Source organism: Neomonachus schauinslandi, chromosome 4 (assembly GCF_002201575.2).
Source record: "Neomonachus schauinslandi chromosome 4, ASM220157v2, whole genome shotgun sequence".
In the NCBI taxonomy this organism is placed as follows: Eukaryota; Metazoa; Chordata; class Mammalia; order Carnivora; family Phocidae; genus Neomonachus; species Neomonachus schauinslandi.
Window position 1 is genome coordinate 70,778,349 of NC_058406.1, and position 22,070 is coordinate 70,800,418.

Below are 22,070 nucleotides of genomic sequence, written 5' to 3' on the forward strand. Positions count from 1 at the left end.
ACACAAGCAGGGGGATAGTGGGAGAAGGAGTAGCAGGCTTTCCGCGGAGCAGGGAGCCCGATGCGGGGCTGGATCCCAGGACCCTGGGATCATGACCTGAACCGCAGGCAGACGCTTAACAACTGAGCCACCCAGGCACCCCAAGACAGATTCACTTCTGAATACCAGTTACAAGTTGTGTTACCTTTGTTAAGTACTTAGCTCTCTAGGTATGTTTTCTTCTGTGCAAAGCAGAAGGTAATAAAGCCTAGTCTGAATAGTACTTTTAATTGAAATGAACCTGAATGAGATGCCAGACATAAAATAATTGTCAGATATTAGAAGCTTAATAAGTACCAGTTCTTCTCTTATGATACCAGTGCCTTATTACTAATATTAACTCAGCTTTTTGGTTCAGTTTTACATTTATTGAGTGCCCAACACATGCTGGACACTGGGCTAGACACAAATGCAAAAATGAATAAGTTCTGGCCCCTACATTCAAACAACTAAGAGTCTATTAAGAAAGACCAACACATAAGTGAGAACTCATTTTGTCTGAAGAGAGATGAGAACTACCAAGATCAGTTTACATTTCCTGTCCTTTATGATAAATACCAATTTTATTGTAAAAACAAAACAGAAAATAAAATGGATTAGTTTTTGCATCAATTTAGAATATTTTAGCAAAATAAGCTTTATTCTTATAAATTTTAAAATAGCCTTATAAGTAGAACATATTTATATACTGTCTTAAGGTATTTTCATTAGTAAGATTCACAAGACTTATTTTTTTTTATGTTTCTTTTTTTTTTTTTTTTTTAGATTTTATTTATTTATCTGAGACAGAGAGAATGAGAGAGACAGAAAGCACATGAGAGGGGGGAGGGTCAGAGGGAGAAGCAGGCTCCCTGCCGAGCAGGGAGCCCGATGCGGGACTTGATCCAGGGACTCCAGGATCATGACCTGAGCCGAAGGCAGTCGCTTAACCAACTGAGCCACCCAGGCGCCCAAGACTTATTTTTTTTTTTATTTACCAAATAAGAAGTGTGGTACTTTTAGCAAGTCACATTTCTAATTTGCCTAGTTGCCTCATAAGTAGCTCCTTCAAGAAAAGAAAAATAACATTTTCTTAAGTGTCAACTATATACAAGCATTCTACCAGATGCTTTGTGTGCTTTAAATCATTTTAACTTATAAAGGTACCTTTTCATTCTAACGATTTTTATAAGATGCATTAATCCAAATATGTTTGTATAGAGATTCCATTACGTGTTGCCATTTCCTATTTCAGTTAAAACTTTCTAAACTGCGATTGCCTTAATTTGCTCTTTCCATAGATTCAGGTAGCCTCCTTTTGAAGTGGACAGATTATTTCTTTGTGCAAGAAACAAGATGACTTTTTATACAATTTTCTTAGAGGCCAACAATTCTACCTCTTATTCTTGCTAAATAATAACTGAGAAAAGAAAAATATTTAGGATTGTCTTTATACTTTAAAATTTCTTAACTTAGAAGAAATCTTTACTCCCTAAAGGAAAACAAATCCTATGACTGCATGTCAAAATTTATCATCAAGACCTTGCACTCTGCCTTTTTTTTGCATTATCTTGAAAAAAATTATAGGAGGATTATAAAGTTTGAATGTTCTATTGATCTTGATTAATCTAAAGTGCATGGTAAATATCTAGGAAAGTTTTCAATAAAACCACACCCTACAAGCTTTTTGGATGCATTAAGACACAGTGGTAATTTTTAACACCTGTCACAAATCTAACGTCCTCTGCAAATATGTGCAATTAAAACAAATCATGGTCAGTTTTGCCTATTTTGGACGTAGTTGTCAAATTATTAAGATAAATATAAAGTAAAGACTAATATTCCAGTTTATAAGATTAAGTCCTCAAGACTTAATTAGTTGCTTACAAATTAAAAATAGGGCTTTTTAAAAGTCCCTCATATATGGTTACATAAAAATACTTTATTGGTGAATAGTTATAAATAGTAAAAATATATCCACACTACTAAATATAATATTAAAACTTGAGATTCAGAGATGCCTGGGTGGCTTAGTTGGTTAAGCATCTGCCTTCAGGTCAGGTCATGATCCCAGGGTCCCAGGTTGGAGTCCCATATCGGGCTCTCTGCTCAGCAGGGAGTCTGCTTCTCCTCTCCCTGTGTTCTTACTCTCTTGCTCTCTCTCTCAAATAAATAAATAAAATCTTAAAAAAAATTCTCTGTCTTTTCTCTCATTATTACACATCTAGTTGATAGAATTGCAAAAGCAGCAAGAGAAAAACAACTTGTTCTGTACAAGGAAACTGCCATAAGACTATCAGCAGATTTTTCAGCAGAAGCTTTGCAGGCCAGAAGAAAGAGGCATAATATATCCAAACTACTCAAAGGGAAAAAAAACAACCAAGAATACTCTACTGGTAAGATTATCATTCAGAACTGAAGGAGAGATAAAGAGTTTTCCAGACAAGCAAAAGCTAAAGGAGTTCATCACTACTAAACTGGCCTTATAAGAAATGTTAAAAGGACTTCTTTAAGCTGAAAAGAAAGAGCATTAATTAATAACAAGAAAAAATATGAAAGTATAAATCTCACTGGTAAAAGTAAATACATAGAAAGGAGTGGATTATTATAAAACTTCTATGCAGGTTAAAAGACAAAGGTAGTAAAAATAACTATAATGGTGAGTTAAGGGACACATGAAATAAAGAGATGTAAAATGTCACATCAAAAAAATAAGATGTTGGGCGCCTGGGTGGCTCAGTTGGTTAAGCGACTGCCTTCGGCTCAGGTCATGATCCTGGAGTCCCGGGATCGAGTCCCGCATCGGGCTCCCTGCTCGGCGGGGAGCCTGCTTCTCCCTCTGACCCTCCCCCTCTCATGTGCTCTCTGTCTCAGATAAATAAATAAAATCTTTAAAAAAAAAAAAAAAAAAAATAAGATGTGGGAGGGAGTAAAAATGTAGACTTTTAGAATTTGACCAAATTTCAGTTGCTATCAACTTCAAAAAGACTGTTTTATATACATATATATAAAATATATGTGTGTGTGTATGTATATGTTACACGTGAGCCTCACATTAACCAAAAAGCAAAACCCTATGCTAGACATACAAAAGACAGTAAGAATGGAATCTAAGCACAATACTAAATAAAGTCATAAAAACACAATGGAAGAGAGCAAGAGAAGAAGGAACAGAGAGTCACTACAAAAACAGAAAACAATTAACAATAGGCAACAAGTACATACCTATCAGTAATTACTTTAAATGCAAATGGATTTAATACTCCAATCAAAAGACACAGAGTAGCTGAATGTTTAAATAAACAAGACCTATCTATATTCTACCTACAAGAGACTCACTTCAGATATAAAAACCACACAAAACCTAAAGGCAAAGGGATGGAAAAATAAGTTCCATGCAGATGGAAACCAGAAGAAAGCTGGGGAGCTATACTTACATCAGACAAAATAGACTAAAACAAAGACTATAATAAAAGACAAAGATGGACATTACATAATGATAAAGGGGTCAATCTAACAAAAGGATATACATTTGTAAGTCTTTATGTACCCAACATAGGAGCACTCAAATATATAAAATAAATAATAACAGACCTAGGAGAGTTTAATATCCCATTTCATCAATGGATAGATCACTCATATGAAAAATCAATACGGAAACAATGGCCTTGCCTTTAATGACACATTAGACCAGATGGACTAAATAGATACATACAAAACATTCTATCCAAAAGCAGCACAACATATATTCTTCTCAGTGCACATGGAACATTCTCTAGCATAGATTATGTATGTTAGGTCACTAATCAGGTCTCAATAAGTTTAAGACTGAAATCATATCAAGCATTTTTTCTGACCACAATGATATGAAACTAAAAATCAATTAGAAGAAGAAAACTGAAAAATTACAATAATATGGAGATTAAACAATGTGCTACTGAATAACCAATGTATTAATGAAGAAATCAAAGGAGAAATCAAAAAAATACCATGAAAATGGAAATACAACTTACCAAAATCTTTGGGATGTAGCAAAATCTGTTCTAAGAGGAAAGTTCATAGTGATATAAGCCTACCCCAAAAAGCAAGAAAAATCTCAAACAATCTAACTTTATACTTCAAGGAACTCAGGGGGAAAAAAAGATAAATGAACTAAGAGCTGGTTCTTTGAAAAGATAAAGTTGACAAACTTTTAGCTAGACTAACTCAGAAAAAATAGGATTCAAATAAAAAAAAAAAAGATTTACAACGGATACCACAGAAATAAAAAAGGATCATAAGAACTACTATGAACAATTATATACAAACAAGTTGGCCAAACAAGAAGAAATGGATAAGTTCCTAGAAACACAATCTTTTAAGACTGAATAATGAAGAAATAAAAATTTGAATAGGCTGATTACTAGTAAGGAAATTAAAGCAGTAATTAAAAACCTCCCAACAAACAAGAGTCTAGGAACTACAGCTTCATTGGTGAATTTTACCAAATATTTAAAGAAGAGTTAATGTCAATGCTTCTCAAATTCTTCCAAAAAACAGAAGAGGAGAGAATGCTTCCTAACTTATTTTACAAGGATACCACAAAAAAAGAAAACTACAGGCCAATATCCCTGATAAACATAAATGCAAAATCCTCAACAAAATAGTAGCTAACTAAATTCAACAATAGATTAAAAGGATCATCAAGTGGGATTTATTCCAAGGATGCAAAAATGGTTTGACATCATCTGCAAATCAATCAAAAGGATACACCACATTAACAAAATGAAGGATAAAAATCATAGATCATCTCAATAGATGCAGAAAAAGCATTTGACAAAATTCAACATCCATTTATGATAAAAACTCTCAACAAAATGGGTATAGAGGGAATGTACCTCAACATAATCAAGGCCATAAATGACAGCCCACAGCTAACATCATACTAGATGGTAAAAAGCTAAAAGTCTTTCCTCTAAGATCAGGAACAAGGTAAGGATGCTCACTCCTACTACTTTTATTCAATATAGTATTAGAAGTCTTAGCCATGGAAATTAGGCAAGAAAAAGAAATAAAATGCATCCAAATTGGAAGGGAAGAAGTAAAACCATCACTATTTGAAGATGACATGATAGCATCTATAGGAAACCCTAAAGACTCCACTGGAAAGCTGTTAGAACTAATAAATTCAGTAAAGTTGCAGGGTAAAAATTAACATACAAAAATCTATTGCATTTCTATATACTAACAAAGAACTATCAGAGAAATTTTTAAAAATCTCATTTATAATTGCATCAAAAAGAATAAAACCTAGGAATAAATTTAACCAAGGAGGTAAAAGACTTGTATGCTAAAAACTGTAAGACATTAACAAAAGAAATTGAAGACACAAATAAATATCAGACATTCTGTGCTAATGGAGTGGAAGAATTAATATTAAAATGTCCATATTACCCAAAGCAATCTATAGACTCAATGCAATCCCTGTCAAAATTCCCATGGCACATTTCAAAAAGACAGAACAAATAATCCTCAAATGTGTATGGAACCACAAAAGACCATGAATAGCCAAAGCAATCTGAGAAGAATAACAAAGCTGGAGGCTTCATGCTCCCTGATTTCAAACTATATTACAAAGCTATAATAATGAAAACAATATGGTACTCACTTAAAAAGAACCACATAGATCAATGGAACAGAATAAAGAGCCCAGAAATAAACCCATGTATATATGGCCAATTAACTTACAACAAAAGAGGCAAGAATATACAATGGGGAAAGGACAGTTTCTTTAATAAATGGTGTTGGGAAAACTGGACAGCCATATGCAAAAGAACGAAATTAGACTATTCTCTTACACTATACATAAAAATAAACTCAAAATGAGTTAAAGACTTTAAGACCTGAAACCATAAAACTCCTAGTAGAAAACATAGGCAGTAAGCTCCTTGATATCATTCTTGGCAATTTTTTTTTAGATCTGACTCCAAAAGTGAAGGCAACAAAAGCAAAAATGAACAAGTAGGAATACAGCAAATTGAAAAGCTTCAGCAAAGGAAATCATCATAAAAATGAAAGGCAACTTACTGAATTGGAGAAAATATTTGCAAATTATATATCCAAACTCATACAACTCAACATCAAAACAAAACAATTGATTAATAAATGGGCAGAGGATCAGAATAGGCATTTTTTCCAAGAAATACAGATGGCAAACAGGCACATGAAAAAGTACTCAATATCACTAGTCATCAGAGAAATGCAAATCAGGACCACAATGACTTATCACTTCACACCTGTTGGAATGGCTATTATCAAAAAGACAAGAAATAACTAGTGTTAGTGAAGACTGGTAAAGATGTGGAGAACAGGGAACCCAAATGCCCTGTTGGAAGGAATGTAAATTGGTACAGCCACTATGGAAAACAGTATGGAGTTTCATCAAAAAATTAAAAATAACAAACTTCCAGTTATAAGATAAATAACTGAAGGAGATGAAAAATATAGCATAGGGAATATAGTCAATAATATAAAATAAAAAGTGATCAGAACTACCATATGATTCAACAATTCTACTTCTGGACATTTTATCAGAAAAAAAAACAAAAACACTAATTCATCAAGATATATGCACCCCTGTGTTCACTGCAGCATTATTTACAATAGTAAAGATATGAAAAGAATCGGGGCGCCTGGGTGGCTCAGTCTTTAAGCGTCTGCCTTCGGCTCAGGTCATGGTCCCAGGGTCCTGGGATCGAGCCCCGCATCAGGCTCCCTGCTCTGCGGGAAGCCTGCTCTCCCTCTCCCGCTCCCCCTGCTTGTGTTCCTCCTCTCGCTGTATCTCTCTCTGTCAAATAAATAAAATCTTTAAAAAAAAAAAAAGATATGAAAAGAATCTAAGTGTCCATCAATGATTGAATAGACAAAGAAGATGTGGTGTAAACACACACACACACACAATGGAATACTACTCAGCCATTAAAAAATGAAATCTTGCCATTTGTGACAACATGGATGGACCTTGAGGGCATTTGGCTAAGCGAAATAAGCCAGACAGAGAAATATAAATATTGTATGATCTCACTTATATGTGGAATCTAAAAAACAAAACAGGTGAACAAATAAAACAAAATTTACATATTCAGTGAACAGAGTAGTGGTTGCAGGGATGGAAGAGGGGTACACACTTCCAGTTGTGAAATAAATAGGTCATGGGGATATGATGTGTGGCATGGTGATTACAGTCAATGGTACTGCATGCATATTTGAAGGCTGCCAGGAAAGTGGATCATGAAAATTTTCATCATAAGAAAGAAAATTTTTTGTAATTTTTTATGGTGATGGATGGTGGCTAGACTTACTGTGGTGATTATCTGCAGTATGTACAAGTGTCGAATCATTATGTTATACAGTTGAAGCTAGTATAATGTTTATGTCAACTATATCTCTTTTTTAAAAAAAGTTAAGGACCTTCTTTAATAATGTGAGGGAAATAATGTGATACTCACTAGTCATCACTCACCTTTGGACCTGGCAATCCAGGTAACCCAGGATTTCCATGTGGCCCTGGTATGCCCTGCAAATAGTAAAAAGGTCAGATCACTCTTAGAACAGATCTAGATACAAATAATAGACAGTGTTTATTGCAACGTTCAGATAAATATTACATAGCATAATTTCATTAAAACGTATGTCACCTTTTCTTTCCCCCCACAAAGTTCTTTATCTTTTCCTAGATGTTGGATATTTCATCTTGGAAAAGAGAGCTACACTAATTATAGTATATATTTCCTTCTTTTGATTCAAAACACTGCCTTGAGATGCTTACCTCCTTTATTTTTCACCCCTATCTCCAGCCATATTGCATAGTGCTACTTCTAAAAGCTGTGCAGAGTAAGAAGCCTAAAAATAAGAAAGTGCAAATGTTTATTCTTCTGCCAACATGTGCTAACCCTTTCTGCACTTGGGTTTTTGCTTATGCCATTATGTATGCCTTAAAGACTTATTTCATTTCACTTTGCCCCCCTACAGCTGCCCAAATCATTCTTCAAGTGTCAACTAAGATCCCACCTCATTTTTAAATCCTAGCTACACCATCATAAAGTGACTTCTCTTTCCTAGTAACTTCCATAGAAATTGCTACATGTAAAATTCATTTGCAATTAATTGCACATTGCTTTAGGACATTTCTTACACTGTTCTAATCTGTTAGTTAAATATTTTATTGCTATTTTAACTATCTTATGACATGCTATTTAGTTCTAGGATTGAAAATTTTTTTTAAAAGGGACTGTTTTTCATATTATCAGTATAGTACTTGGAACATATTAGATAGTTAATAAATATTTGTCAGTAATTGCTTCTATTTACCAACTATGCATAGATAACTGTTAATGCTTTATATTTCTTATTACTAATCCTTATAACAATCCTGCAAGGTGGTTATTTTTACTCCCATTTACAAAGGAAGAAACTTAAGCTCACAGAACCGACAAGTAGAGGGACTAAGATTCACCTCCAAAAAGCCTTCCTGGTTTGCAGACCCCTATATTCATTTGGGTTTGGTGCGTACTTCTGGGCTCTTCAGCCATACCTCTAGGCTAACATATGACATATAGTTAATAATTACTTATTTTTCTGTCTTTTCAATTCTGAATTAATAGAGCATTGTGTTTCAGAAAGGAGAGGGGCATCAGCAATGGCAATATTGAAGGTATAACTAGCAAGATTAAAACTAAGGGAAAAGGATTAGATGTTATGGCATATGTCATTTGTAACCTTCAAAACATAAATTTTAATAAAATAGATGGAAAAATTTATGGGGATTTACAAAGGATTTATTGGTGGAGATGTAGGGCAATGGCATAAACTATTATTTTACAAAGCTCAATAGTGCAACCGTGAGCTAGGACAGTAACTTTAGGAAAAATTAATGTCAGTGAAAGTTCGAGTTTTATTTTTTAAAGGATAATTAGTTGGTTGTTGCCAAATGAGATAAAATCTCAGGAGAGAAAAATTGCAAAGTGGCAAGTTTTAAGTTAAATAATGGAATGGAGATAAAATTAGGAACACAAATGTAATAATTAGTCTTGAGAAGAGGAATAGTGTTCCTTCCTTAAAGAAAGGATTGGACAAATAAATTTTTAAAAAAAGATAGAGAAGGAAACTGCTCTATCATGAAAATAGCTGGACTCAGACATTGAAGGTCATGCTGTGGGAGAACAGCCTCAGTAGTGGAAAGGGAATGGAATTAGAGCAGAGAGATCCACTCCCTCAGAAGAGTAGGATCCACACAGAGAGCAAGGAGGATGGAAGAGGTGTGCCAGCTACAGGAGAGTGGGCACACTGATGAGAGACTCTGGGAGGAACATGATAGATCATCAAGTAGAGAGAAGTAAACCAAATGCTAACCAACTACCACCAGTGAGCATTCCTGAGGCCTCATACAGACAAGACTTTGTTGTGAATATGGATGGCTCACAGTAGTATTTCAGGATATGATTTCTCATTATGTTGTTTGTATGATAGATAAAAATCAGGATAGAAAGAAAGTGGATTGTCCATGGCATGTGCATTTGTCTTTATAACACACAGTCGTAATTCCTTTTCTGGCTCTTTGAAGAATTTCTGTTAGTAAAAGTCCACATTGATTTTTTTTTTTTTTTTAGTTTTGAAAGAAATGAATTTTAACACAGCAGTAAATCTTTTGTTGGACCTGTATAATGCTGATGCTTACAGCAGCTTTTTCCTCAGGACAATTATTTTTCTAGTCAGTTGTTCCAGCATTTTCCACTATGTAATCCAGGAACATACTATTTTAAGGCAGCCCACTCCTCTTCATTTCCCAAAGCAAATGAACCCCACCTTGAACTATCAGCTACCAATGAGATCACTTTATAACTAAGAATAATGTTACAAGTAGCACCAGAAGAGCTAATAATCTACAAATTTGATAATCCTTCTTGGGCATGTTCACAGAGAATGCTTTGGCTGGGTGTTTACTCTCAAATAAACAAGTTGCACATGTTCCTGAGTTTCTCTTGAGTTGGCAAAGGTAGGGCTACATTTGAACATCCAGGCAGGTTTCCAAAGGAAGTACATACGGTACAATACTAGGGAAAACATACTGCAAAGTTACTAATTCTAACAGCAAGTGGGACACGGAGCCCATTTACTTACCCGTGGACCTCTCTTTCCTGATGGACCTGGAATACCTGCTAGACCTGGTGGACCCTTGGAAAACAAATGCCAAGATGTTAGACGTCTAATAGACACATCTTTTCTCACGAGTCTCATTAAGATTCCCGCACTAGGGCTTTTTCTTTTCAGTCCCCAGTTTCCAGCTAATGATGATTTTAAAGTAACATGAATCCCCTCACCCCAATCAGCAGGGGTGAGAGTTGGAACTCAAGTGTCCTCTTTAATCTGGCCAGAAACGGCAGCAGGAAGTCTGTGACTTATGGTTACAGCCACTGTATCTGGTTTTTACAGGGACCATAACTAGTAGTTTTGTGGGTAATTTTTACCTAACTTTACTTTTACTACTGAAGGCAGAATTCAATTTAGGGTTTAGAGACCAACAACTACAGGGTTTTTTCAAACACATTTCAAAAGACTTGCCCTGAAAAATTAAAGCACTGACAAAATTAAAGCACTGACCATATTATGTTCTTTTAAAAGACTTATAGCAAGAATCTGTGTAATGTGTTAAACTGTTATAATGAGATCCTTCTAGTATATTCAGTAATAAATCTGCCTTACACCAAATACAGCATATCAGGAGGTCAGTAACAGACTTAAATGGTTTGCAAAACAAAGTAGGAAAGCAAAAATTGATCCATTTTAAAGTGTTCTGACTTCTTTAAATGTTACTTATTAAATATATCAAATAAGAAATAGGAAACTACTACTTTACTTCCTTGTGTAATGCTTTATGTCATCTTTTTTACTTACTTTAACAATCAACTGGGGTAGGATAAATGTTCATTTGAGATATGGTTAACACATTCACTCATCTTTCATTCACTTAATTGTTACTGAGTACTCTGCTGACATGGAATTATTCTTGGTGTCTCTAGAGCATACACATATTCCACTTTACAAATGTTCATTCAATATTGCCTTAAAGTGTAGAACAAACATTGAAATTAGACATATCAAAGTTAAAGTACTAGCCCTATCATTAACAAGTAGCATGACCTAATGAGTCTCATTTTTATGCAGCATTTTTTCTCATTTCTCATTCTTGATATTAACTATTGAAACTTTCTTTTTTATATTACAGTCATTTTGAAGTTTATAATGTTCTTTATATATTTCAAACTGTCCATTTTCCTTTAATTGTATTTTTTCTTCTCTCCCCTAACTTGATAAAAACCTTTCATGTATTTCCTAGTATTGAGAGATAAGTACTATTTCTATTCAACCTCAGACTGAGGGCATTCTCTTTCCTGAACTGTTCAAATATCTTAACAGCTATTATCATATTACTAGCATCCATCAAAAACTAACTTCCACTTATTTTTTTTTGGAATTCTTTTCAATAGTTCTGGTTCTGTTGTTATAATCAGAAATTAAAGGCTATTTATATGAAGTCCCCCAAAATAAGAAAAATGAAAAACTAAATGGAAAATTAAAACAGCATGTCTATTATTGGTTTATTGCCCTATCACACTACATTACAACAAAAGAAAACACCATTCCATTCACATGGAAAAAGTAATTAACATTAGATACTGGGGAAGAAAGAAAGCATATTTTATGTCCTGATTGAAATATTTAAGTTGTTTAATAAGCACTAAATAAAAATCAATTTTAGCTTTCTTCACAATTTTGCATTTTCAAATCTTTCAGAACAGATTATTAATAGGGATTTCTAGAAAACAGGGAAGCAAACCGATTTTATGTCATGACTGACTTGTTTGAGGAAAATAAGTTATTTTCTGTAAACAAAGTTAATTACTAAAAATGGCACTTTAACTTTGAGATTATTAGTTATTAAGAGAAAGTATAATGCAATGAAAAGAACAATGGTTTTGCAATTGTCTAGTCTAGATTCAAGTCATGCCTCAATCATTTACTAGCTGAATGACCTTGCACAACTCAGTTACTCTTTCTTTAAAGCCTTATCTTTAAAATACTGATGATAAAAATATACCTCTCAGGAGGAGCAAGATGGAGGAGGAGTAGGGACCTAAATTTCGTCTGGTCTCAGGAATTCAGCTAGATAGGGATCAAACCATTCTGAACACCTACGAACTCAACAGGAGATCTAAGAGAAGAATAGCAGCAACTCTCTGAACAGAAAAGCGACCACTTTCTGGAAGGTAGGATATGCGGAGAAGTGAATCCAAGGTGATATTTGGGAGGCTAGACAGCGGGGGAGGGGGCCTCTGTCCACCACTTCGGGCAAGTGATAGAGAAGCAGAGCACAAACTTGGAACTTTTAGAAGTCGGCTCCGCTGAGGGACATCACTCCAGTGGCTAAGCAGGGGGTGGAACCCTCGCTGGGACAGTGTGGTCTCAGGACCCTCGGGGTCACAAGAAGATCGGGGGTGCCTGAGTGCGGCAGAGCTCCCAGGTATCAGAGCGGGGAAGCCGGCTACAGAGACGGAGCCGAGGAGGGGCTCTCAGCTTGGCGTTGCCATAAACCATGATCCGTGGCACAGTCGGGCCACTGCTCCTCCAGCAGGGACCCAACAAGCGGCAGATCCGGGGAGACTCCCCTTCTTTCCCCGGGGAGGAGTGGCGCGAGAGGGCACTGCAGGGATCTGCTGGGTTTGGAGACTCCACATGGGGTCAGGTGCCAGAGATAGAAATGCTCGGTCACAGGCCAGGTGAGCAAGGAGTGCGGCCGGAGACCAGGGAGACGGGAGTGACTGACTGCTTTTCTCTGGGGCGCACTGAGGAGTGGGGCCCCGAGTTCTCGGCTCCTCCGGGGCGGAGATTGGGAGGCCGCCATTTTCACTCTCATCCTCCAAAGCTGCATGGAAAGCTTGCAGGGAACAAAAGCTCCCAAGATCAAACCCCAGCAGATTACTTAGCCTGGACCTGGTAAGGGTGGGGCAATTCCGCCTCCCACAAAGACATTTGGGAACCACGGCAACAGGCCCCTCCCCCAGAAGATCAGCAAGAGCAGCCAGCCAAGACCAAGTTTACCAATCAATGAGAACAGCAGAACTCCAGCACTAGGGGAATAATGCACGTAGAATTCATGGCTTTTTTGCTATGATTCCTTAGTCTTTCAAAATTAATTTTTTTTTATTTTCTGTATTTTTTTCTTTTTCTATTTTTTTTTGAATTTTTCTTTTTCCCTTTTTCAACCAAAATCTTATCAATCCCTTTTTTAAAAATCTTTTTTGCTTTTCATTTTTAGAGTCATATTCTATCCCTTCATTGTAGTTAACCTTATTTATATATATATATATATATATATATATATAAGTTTTTCTCTCTTTAAAACTTTGGGATACAGTTTCTTCTAACAGACCAAAATATACCCTAAATCTCTAGTGTATGGCTTTGTTCTAGTCTCCTGCCTGATCACATTCACTCCCTTTTTTTAATTTTTCTTTTTTCTTTTTTCAACCAACTTCTTATCTTCTCAATTCCTTTTATAAAATCTTTTATAATTTTCATCTTTACAGTCATATTCCATCCCTTCATCGTATTTACCCTTATTTTTGTACATATATAAGTTTTTCTTTCTTTAAAACTTTGGGAGGCACTTTCTTCTAAAAGACCAAAATACACCCAAAATCTAAATGTGTAGCACTGATTTATGCACTAGTCTGATCATATTTGAACATATTTTTTTTAATCTTTTTTTTTTTTCTTTTTTCTTTCCTTCCCTTTCTTTTCCCCTGGTTTCAGGTCTCTTCTGATTTGTTTAGTATGTATTTTTCTGTGGTCGTTGTTACCCTGTTAGCATTTTATTCTCTCATTCATCTATTGTCCTCTGGACAAAATGACAAGACGGAAAAAATCACCTCAAAAAAAAGAAGAAGAGGCAGTACTGACTGCCAGGGACCTAATCAATACAGACATTAGTAAGATGTTGGAACTAGAGTTCAGAATGACGATTTTAAAGATACTAGCTGGGCTTGAAAAAAGCATGGAAGATATTAGAGAAACCCTTTCTGGAGAAATCAAAGAACTAAAATCTAACCAAATCAAAATCAAAAAGGCTATTAATGAGGTGCAATCAAAAATGGAGGTTCTAACTGCTAGGAGAAATTAGGCAGAAGAGAGAATTAGTGATACAAAAGACCAAATGATGGAAAATAAAGAAGCTGAGAAAAAGTGAGATAAACAACTACTAGATCACGAGGGCAGAATTTGAGAGATAAGCGATACCATAAGATGAAACAATATTAGAATAATTGGGATCCCAGAAGAAGAAGAAAGAGAGAGAGGGGCAGAAGTTATATTGGAGCAAACTGTAGCAGAGAATGTCTCTAATTTGGGGAAGGAAATAGGCATCAAAATCCAGGAGGCACAGAGAAGCCCCCTCAAAATCAATAAAAATAGGTCAACACCCCAACATCTAATAGTAAAACTTATGAGTCTCAGAGACAAAGAGAAAATCCTGAAAGCAGCTTGAGACAAGAGATCTGTAACCTACAATGGTAGAAACATCAGATTGGCAACAGACCTATCCACAGAGACCTGGCAGGCCAGAAAAGACTGGCATGATAGATTAAGAGCACTAAATGAGAAAAATATGCAGCCAAGAATACTATACCCAGCCAGGCTGTCATTGAAAATAAAAGGAGAGATAAAAAGCTTCCAGGACATACAAAAACTAAAGGAGTTTGCAAACACGAAACCAGCCCTATAAGAAATATTGAAAGGGGTCCTCTAAGCAAAGAGAGACCCTAAAAGTAACATAGACCAGAAAGGAACACAGACAATATACAGTAAAATTCACCTTACAGGCAATACAGTGGCACTAAATTCATATCTTTCAATAGTTACCCTGAATGTAAATGGGCTAAATGCCCCAATCAAAAGACACAGGGTATCAGATTGGATAAATAAACAAGACCCATCGATATGCTGTCTGCAAGAGACTCATTTTAGACCCAAAGGCACCTCCAGATTGAAAGTGAGGGGGTGGAAAACCATTTACCATGCTAATGGACACCAAAAGAAAGCTGGGGTGGCAATCCTTAGATCAGACAAATTAGATTTTAAACCAAAGACTATAATAAGAGATGAGGAAGGACACTATATCATACTTAAAGGGTCTATCCAACAAGAAGATCTAACAACTTTAAATATCTATGCCCCTAATATGGGAGCAGCCAATTATATAAGCCAATTAATAACAAAAGCAAAGAAACACATCAACAACAATACAATAATAGTAGGGGACTTTAACACCCCCCTCACTGAAATGGACAGATCATCTAAGCAAAAGATCAACAAGGAAATAAAGACTTTAAATGACACACTGGACCAAATGGACTCCACAGATATATTCAGAACATTCCATCCCAAAGGAACAGAATACACATTCTTCTCTGCTGCCCATGGAACATTCTCCAGAATAGACCACCTCCTAGGTCACAAATTAGGTTTCAACTGGTACCAAAGGATTGGGATCATTCCCTTCATATTTTCGGACCACAATGCTTTGAAACTAAAACTCAGTCATAAGCAGAAAGTTGGAAAGAACTCAAATACATGGAGGCTAAAGAGCATCCTATTAAAGAATAAATGGGTCAACCAGGTAATTAAAGAAGAATTTAAAAAATTCATAGAAACAAATGAAAATGAAAACACAACTGTTCAAAATCTTTGGGATGCAGCAAAGGCTGTCCCAAGAGGAAAGTATATAGCAATACAAGCCTTTCGCAAGAAACACAAAAGGTCTCAAATACACAACCTAACCCTACACCTAAAGGAGCTGGAGAAAGAACGGCAAATAAAGCCTAAACCCAGTAGGAGAAGAGAGATAATAAAGATCAGAGCAGAAATCAATGAAATAGAAACCAAAAGAACAGTAGAACAGATCAACGAAACTAGGAGCTGGTTCTTTGAAAGAATTAATAAGATTGATAAACCCCTGGCCAGACTTATCAAAAAGAAAAGAGAAAGGACCCAAATAAATAAAATCATGAATGAAAGAGGAGAGATCACAACCAACACCAAAGAAATACAAACAATTATAAGAACATTATGAGCAACAATATGCCAGCAAATTAGATAATCTTGAAAAAATGGATGCATTCCTAGAGACATATAAACTACCAAAACTGAACCAAGAAGAAAGAGAAAACCTGAACAGACCCATAACCACTAAGGAAATTGAAGCAGTAATAAAAAATCTCCCAACAAACAAGAGCCCAGGGCCAGATGGCTTCCCAGGGGAGTTCTACCACACATTTAAAGAAGAATTAATACCTATTCTTCTGAAACGGTTCCAAAAAATGGAAATGGAAGGAAAACTTCCAAACTCATTTTATGAGGCCATCATTACCTTGATCCCAAAACCAGACAAATACCTCATCAAAAAGGAGAATTACAGACCAATATCCTTGATGAACATGGATGCAAAAATTCTCACCAAAATACTAGCCAATAGGATCCAACAGTACATTAAAAGGATTATTCACCACGACCAAGTGGGATTTATCCCTGGGCTGCATGGTTGGTTCAACATCCGCAAATCAATCAATGTGATGCAATACATTAATAAAAGAAAGGAAAAGAACCACATATGATCCTCTCAATAGATGCAGAAAAAGCATTTGACAAAGTACAGCATCCTTTCTTGATTAAAACTCTTCACAGTGTAGGGATAGGGTACATACCTCAGTATCATAAAAGCCATCTCTGAAAAACCCACAGTGAATATCATACTCAATGGGGAAAAACTGAGAGCTTTCCCCCTAAGTTCAGGAACACAGCAGGGATGTCCACTATCACCACTGCTATTCAACGTATTACTAGCAGTCCTAGCCTCAGCAATCAGACAACAAAAAGAAATAAAAGGCATTCTAATTGGCAAAGAAGAAGTCAAACTCTCACTCTTTGCAGATGATATGATACTTTATGTGGAAAATCCAAAAGAATCCACCCCAAAACTGCTAGAACTCATACAGGAATTCAGTCAAGTGGCAGGATATAAAATCAATGCATAGAAATCAGTTGCATTTCTCTACACCAACAACAAGACAGAAGAAAGAGAAATTAAGGAGTCGATCCCATTTACAATTGCACCCAAAACCATAAGATACCTGGGAATAAATCTAACCAAAGAGGCAAAGAATCTGTACTCAGAAAACTATAGAATACTCATGAAAGAAATTGAGGAAGACACGAAGAAATGGAAAAACGTTCCATGCTCATGGATTGGAAGAACAAAGATTGTGGAAATGTCTATGTTACCTAGAGCAATCTACACATTTAATGCAATCCCTATCAAAATACCATCAACTTTTTTCACAGAGCTGGAACAAATAATCCTAAAATTTGTATGGAACCAGAAAAGACCCCAAATAGCCAGAGGAATGTTGAAAAGGAAAAGCAAAGCTGGTGGCATCACAATTCCAGACTTCAAACTCTATTACAAAGGTGTAATCATCAAGACAGTATGGTACTGGCCCCAAAACACACATAGATCAGTGGAACAGAATAGAGAGCCCAGAAATGGACCCTCAACTTTATGGTCAACTAATCTTCGACAAAGCAGCAAAGAATGTCCAATGGAAAAAAGACAGTCTCTTCAACAAATGGTGTTGGGAAAATTGGACAGCCACATGCAGAAGAATCAGACTGGACAATTTCCTTATAAGACACACAAAAATACACTCAAAATGAAGGAAAGACCTACATGTGAGACAAGAATCCATCAAAATCCTTGAGGAGCACACAGGCGGCAACCTCTTTGACCTCAGCCACAGCAACTTCTTCCTAGAAACTTTGCCAAAGGCAAGGGAAGCAAGGGCAAAAATGAACTATTGGGACTTCATCAAGATAAAAAGCTTTTGCACAGCAAAGGAAACAGTCAACAAAACCAAAAGACAACCAACAGAATGGGAGAAGATATTTGCAAATGACATATCAGATAAAGGACTAGTATCCAAAATCTATAAAGAACTTATCAAACTCAACACCCAAAGAACAAAGAATCCAATCAAGAAATGGGCAGAAGACATGAACAGACATTTTTCCAAAGAAGACATCCAAATGGCCAACAGACACATGAAAAAGTGCTCAACATCGCTCGGCATCAGGGAAATCCAAATCAAAACCTCAATGAGATACCACCTCACACCAGTCAGAATGGCTAAAATTAACAAGTCAAGAAACAACAGATGTTGGCGAGAATGTGGAGAAAGGGGAACCCTCTTACACTGTTGGTGGGAATGCAAGCTGGTGCAGCCACTGTGGAAAACAGTATGGAGGTTCCTCAAAAAGTTGAAAATAGAGCTACCATACGACCCCACAATGGCACTACTGGGTATTTACTGCAAAGATGGAAATGTAGTGATCCGAAGGGGTACGTGCACCCCGATGTTTATAGCAGCAATGTCCACAATAGCCAAACCTTGGAAAGAGCCAAGATGTCCATGTCCATCGACAGATGAATGGATAGGGAAGATAGAATATTATGCAGCCATGAAAAGGAATGAAATCTTCCCATTTGCAATGACATGGATGGAACTGGAGGGTATTAATGCTGAGCAAAATAAGTCAAACAGAGAAAGACATGTATCATATGACCTCACTGATATGAGGAATTCTTAATCTCAGGAAACAAACTGAGGGTTGCTGGAGTGGTGGCGGGGGAGGGATGGGGTGGCTGGGTGATAGACATTGGGGAGGGTATGTGCTATGGTGAGCGCTGTGAATTGTGTAAGACTGTTGAATCACAGACCTGTACCTCTGAAACAAATAATACATTATATGTTAAAAAAAAAAACAGAAGATAGTAGGAAGGGAAAAATGAAGGGGGGGAATCGGAGGGGGAGACGAACCATGAGAGACTATGGACTCTGAGAAACAAACTGAGGGTTCTAGAGGGGACGGGGGTGGGGGGATGGGTTTGCCTGCCGATGGATATTAAAGAGGGCACATACTGAATGGAGCACTGGGTATTATATGCAAACAATGAATCATGGAACACTACATCAAAAACTAATGATGTAATGTATGGTGATTAACATAACATAATAAAATAAAAAAATAAAAAGTAAAATAAAAAAATATATACCTCTCAAAGTTCTTGTGAACATTAAAGATACTATAGGTATAAAATACCTATCACTGGGGCGCCTGGGTGGCTCAGTCGTTAAGCGTCTGCCTTCGGCTCAGGCCATGATCCCAGGGTCCTGGGATCGAGCCCCGCATCAGGCTCTTTGCTCAGCAGGAAGCCTACTTCTCCCTCTCCCGCTCCCCCTGCTTGTGTTCCCTCTCTCGCTATCTCTCTCTCTGTCAAATAAATAAATAAAATCTTTAAAAAAAAATACCTATCACTATGGCTGATATATAGTAGTTAACCAGTAATCTATAGGGTAATAAATTTTTTAAAAGGTATATGGGCACATCAAGCACTCAATGTAGGTTATAATGTAATTACTAGGGTAATATATACTAAGGGAAATATATTCACTAGACCAAAACTTCTAAAACCTAGTAATGCTTGGCCAATTAATCTTGGAAGCCCTGCGTCTAAATTTTCTTTTTTAATTCCTTCACTCACTCATTCATTCACTCATTCGATAAACATTAGTCAGCATCAAGCCCTCCTGCAGCTTACAGTCCAGATAAAAAACACACGTTAACAAATAAGCACATAATTATACATTTTAGTTAGTGATATGAAGGAAAAGAACAAGCAAGCAACAGAGAGATTAAAATAGTTAGTGCACCAAATTTATTTGTGGTATCAGAGAAGACTTCTCTGAGGAAGTGCTAAGTTAGACTGAAAAGATGAAAAAGAGAAAAGAGAAGAAAGTTAATCCAGAAAATTGGAAGAAAATGGAATGAGGGCATGAGTAAAACAAAGCAAACCAAACAAAAAGCACAGTCTTATTGAGAAATTAAAAGAAAACTCAACTCAGTGAGAGTTGGGAAAGTGGGACAAAATGAGGCTGCAGAGATAAGAAGGAGCCAGATCACATAAAACTGCATAGGTTATAATAAAAAGTCTTTCATTTATTCTAAATGCTTTATTCTTCTGTCACTGAAGAATTTAAGCAGCTAAATGATGTGATGTGATTTGTGTTTTTAAAAAGATCACTAGAGAATTTAGGCAGAACATTTTTTAAACTACCCTCCCTCCCTCAAAACCCACTGAAAACAAAAAAAAGGCAAAAGAAAAAACATCATCTCCAACGAAACAAGGAAAGGACCACAACCACAAACCACAAAATATGACGATTATCTTCCAAATACTGAAAAGTTTTGTGGTAAGGAAAGATGTTGAGAGATGACCAAGAACAAAAAACCTCCTCAGACCTCAAATCTTGGACAGGCTGCAGATATCTAAATGCATATCAATCCTGAAAGTTCATTCCAAAAATCCTTTGATTAACAATGATGAGGTTTAAAGGGAATAAGAAAGCCACAATAGATATGATTAATGACCCAGTGAAGACCCAGCTCCAAACAGCCAAGAGTAAAGAAGGTAGATTTGAAGAGGAAGAACCCATCATTTTTATGATCTGCAACTAAACCTCCTAACCCCAGGAGATTTCTGGTGGTGAGAAGGGATAAAAAACAGGAGCATAAATCATCATATTGGTTCTTAGAGGGCCTGTGAAATAAAGGGCTTCATAACAAATTGTACATGAAAATAAGAGGAGATATGTCTCTGGGTAGAGGACAAAATAAATATGATCAGATGGTGTTTAAAGGCAGCCACCTAAATTTGACACTGTGTACCACTCCATCTTACTTCCCTTTGCCTTTCCTGTACTATTCTAAAACAAATAGTGGCCCAGTTAGAGTTCTCTTTATTTTAAAAATGGCTAATAACCAGAAAGAAACCAGCAGGCGACCTATACATACATATCGAGGAGAGGGGTAAGTCTGAGGACAGAAACGTAAATTAAAAGTAGATGAAAATTATTTATCAGAGGAGGAATTACTCCACACAACAGAGAAAAAGTTCAGTCATATGGATGCAAAGAATTTCAAGACGCCATTTTTCTATAAAAAGAGAGCTCAAAAAAGAGTTATAAGAAATAAAAACAACAATGAAGTTAATGAAATGTGAACCAAAAGAGTTTAAGAAAGACATGAAAAGAGCAAAAAAGAAACCATTATGGATGAAAGCCACGCCAGATACAATAAAATCTGATTAAATACAATTGAAAAATCAATAAAGGTATGTGAGTGCAGAATAACTGAATTCACACAAAATTAAATAGCAAAAAGCAATCACATAGACATGCTTGTAGAGAAGATAATAGTATCTATCATCACAAAGGACATCCAACATATATGTATGTTGGGGTGTCTGAAGAAGATGGAAAAATGGAAAAGAAAAATATTTGAGGAAATAAGGGAAGATGTTTCTATAATGAAATAAAAATAATCTTCATATTAAAGGAGTACCAGAAAAAACCCAATACAGACCTAAATAGGTTTAATGAACTTCAGAGATGATGAAAGAACTGCACAGGTGTATGGTGGAAAAAATCACCTACAGGTAGGAAAAATCAGGCTGGCCTCAGAGACTTCACATAGTAACATCTACTTCAAGAAATGGGGCAACAATCCCCACAAAGTTCATCATTTCATCACCATTCACATTTTCATTAGCTTTTAAAAAATCTACCTTTAGTCTTCTACCTTACGCTTAAGTTGGACCCATGAAGTTCAATAGTGACTTTCCTATCAGAAGAGCCAGTGCATTTCCTGCACTGTTTTTCAGTACGCATCCTTCTTGACTTCTACGTAGCTTTTGGCGCTGCTGATCAATTTCTTCTCAAAACTCTCTTCTATGTTATACTCTTCTCTCCCATCTGACTGTTCATTCACATTTCTGCTTTTTTTTCTGCCATAATCCCAAAGCAAATATTCCCCATGATTTGGCTCCTGACCCTATGCCAAACTCC

General features: G+C 36.2%; 1 protein-coding gene across 1 annotated transcript in view; it reads right to left on the reverse strand.

Moving 5' to 3' along the window:
• COL24A1 (collagen type XXIV alpha 1 chain) overlaps nt 1–22,070 on the reverse strand; it is a 355,028-nt gene that overhangs the window by 328,877 nt on the left and 4,081 nt on the right. The window contains 2 exon segments of the mRNA XM_044914336.1: nt 7,520–7,573; nt 10,177–10,230. Coding sequence (XP_044770271.1) covers nt 7,520–7,573; nt 10,177–10,230 — 108 coding nt within the window.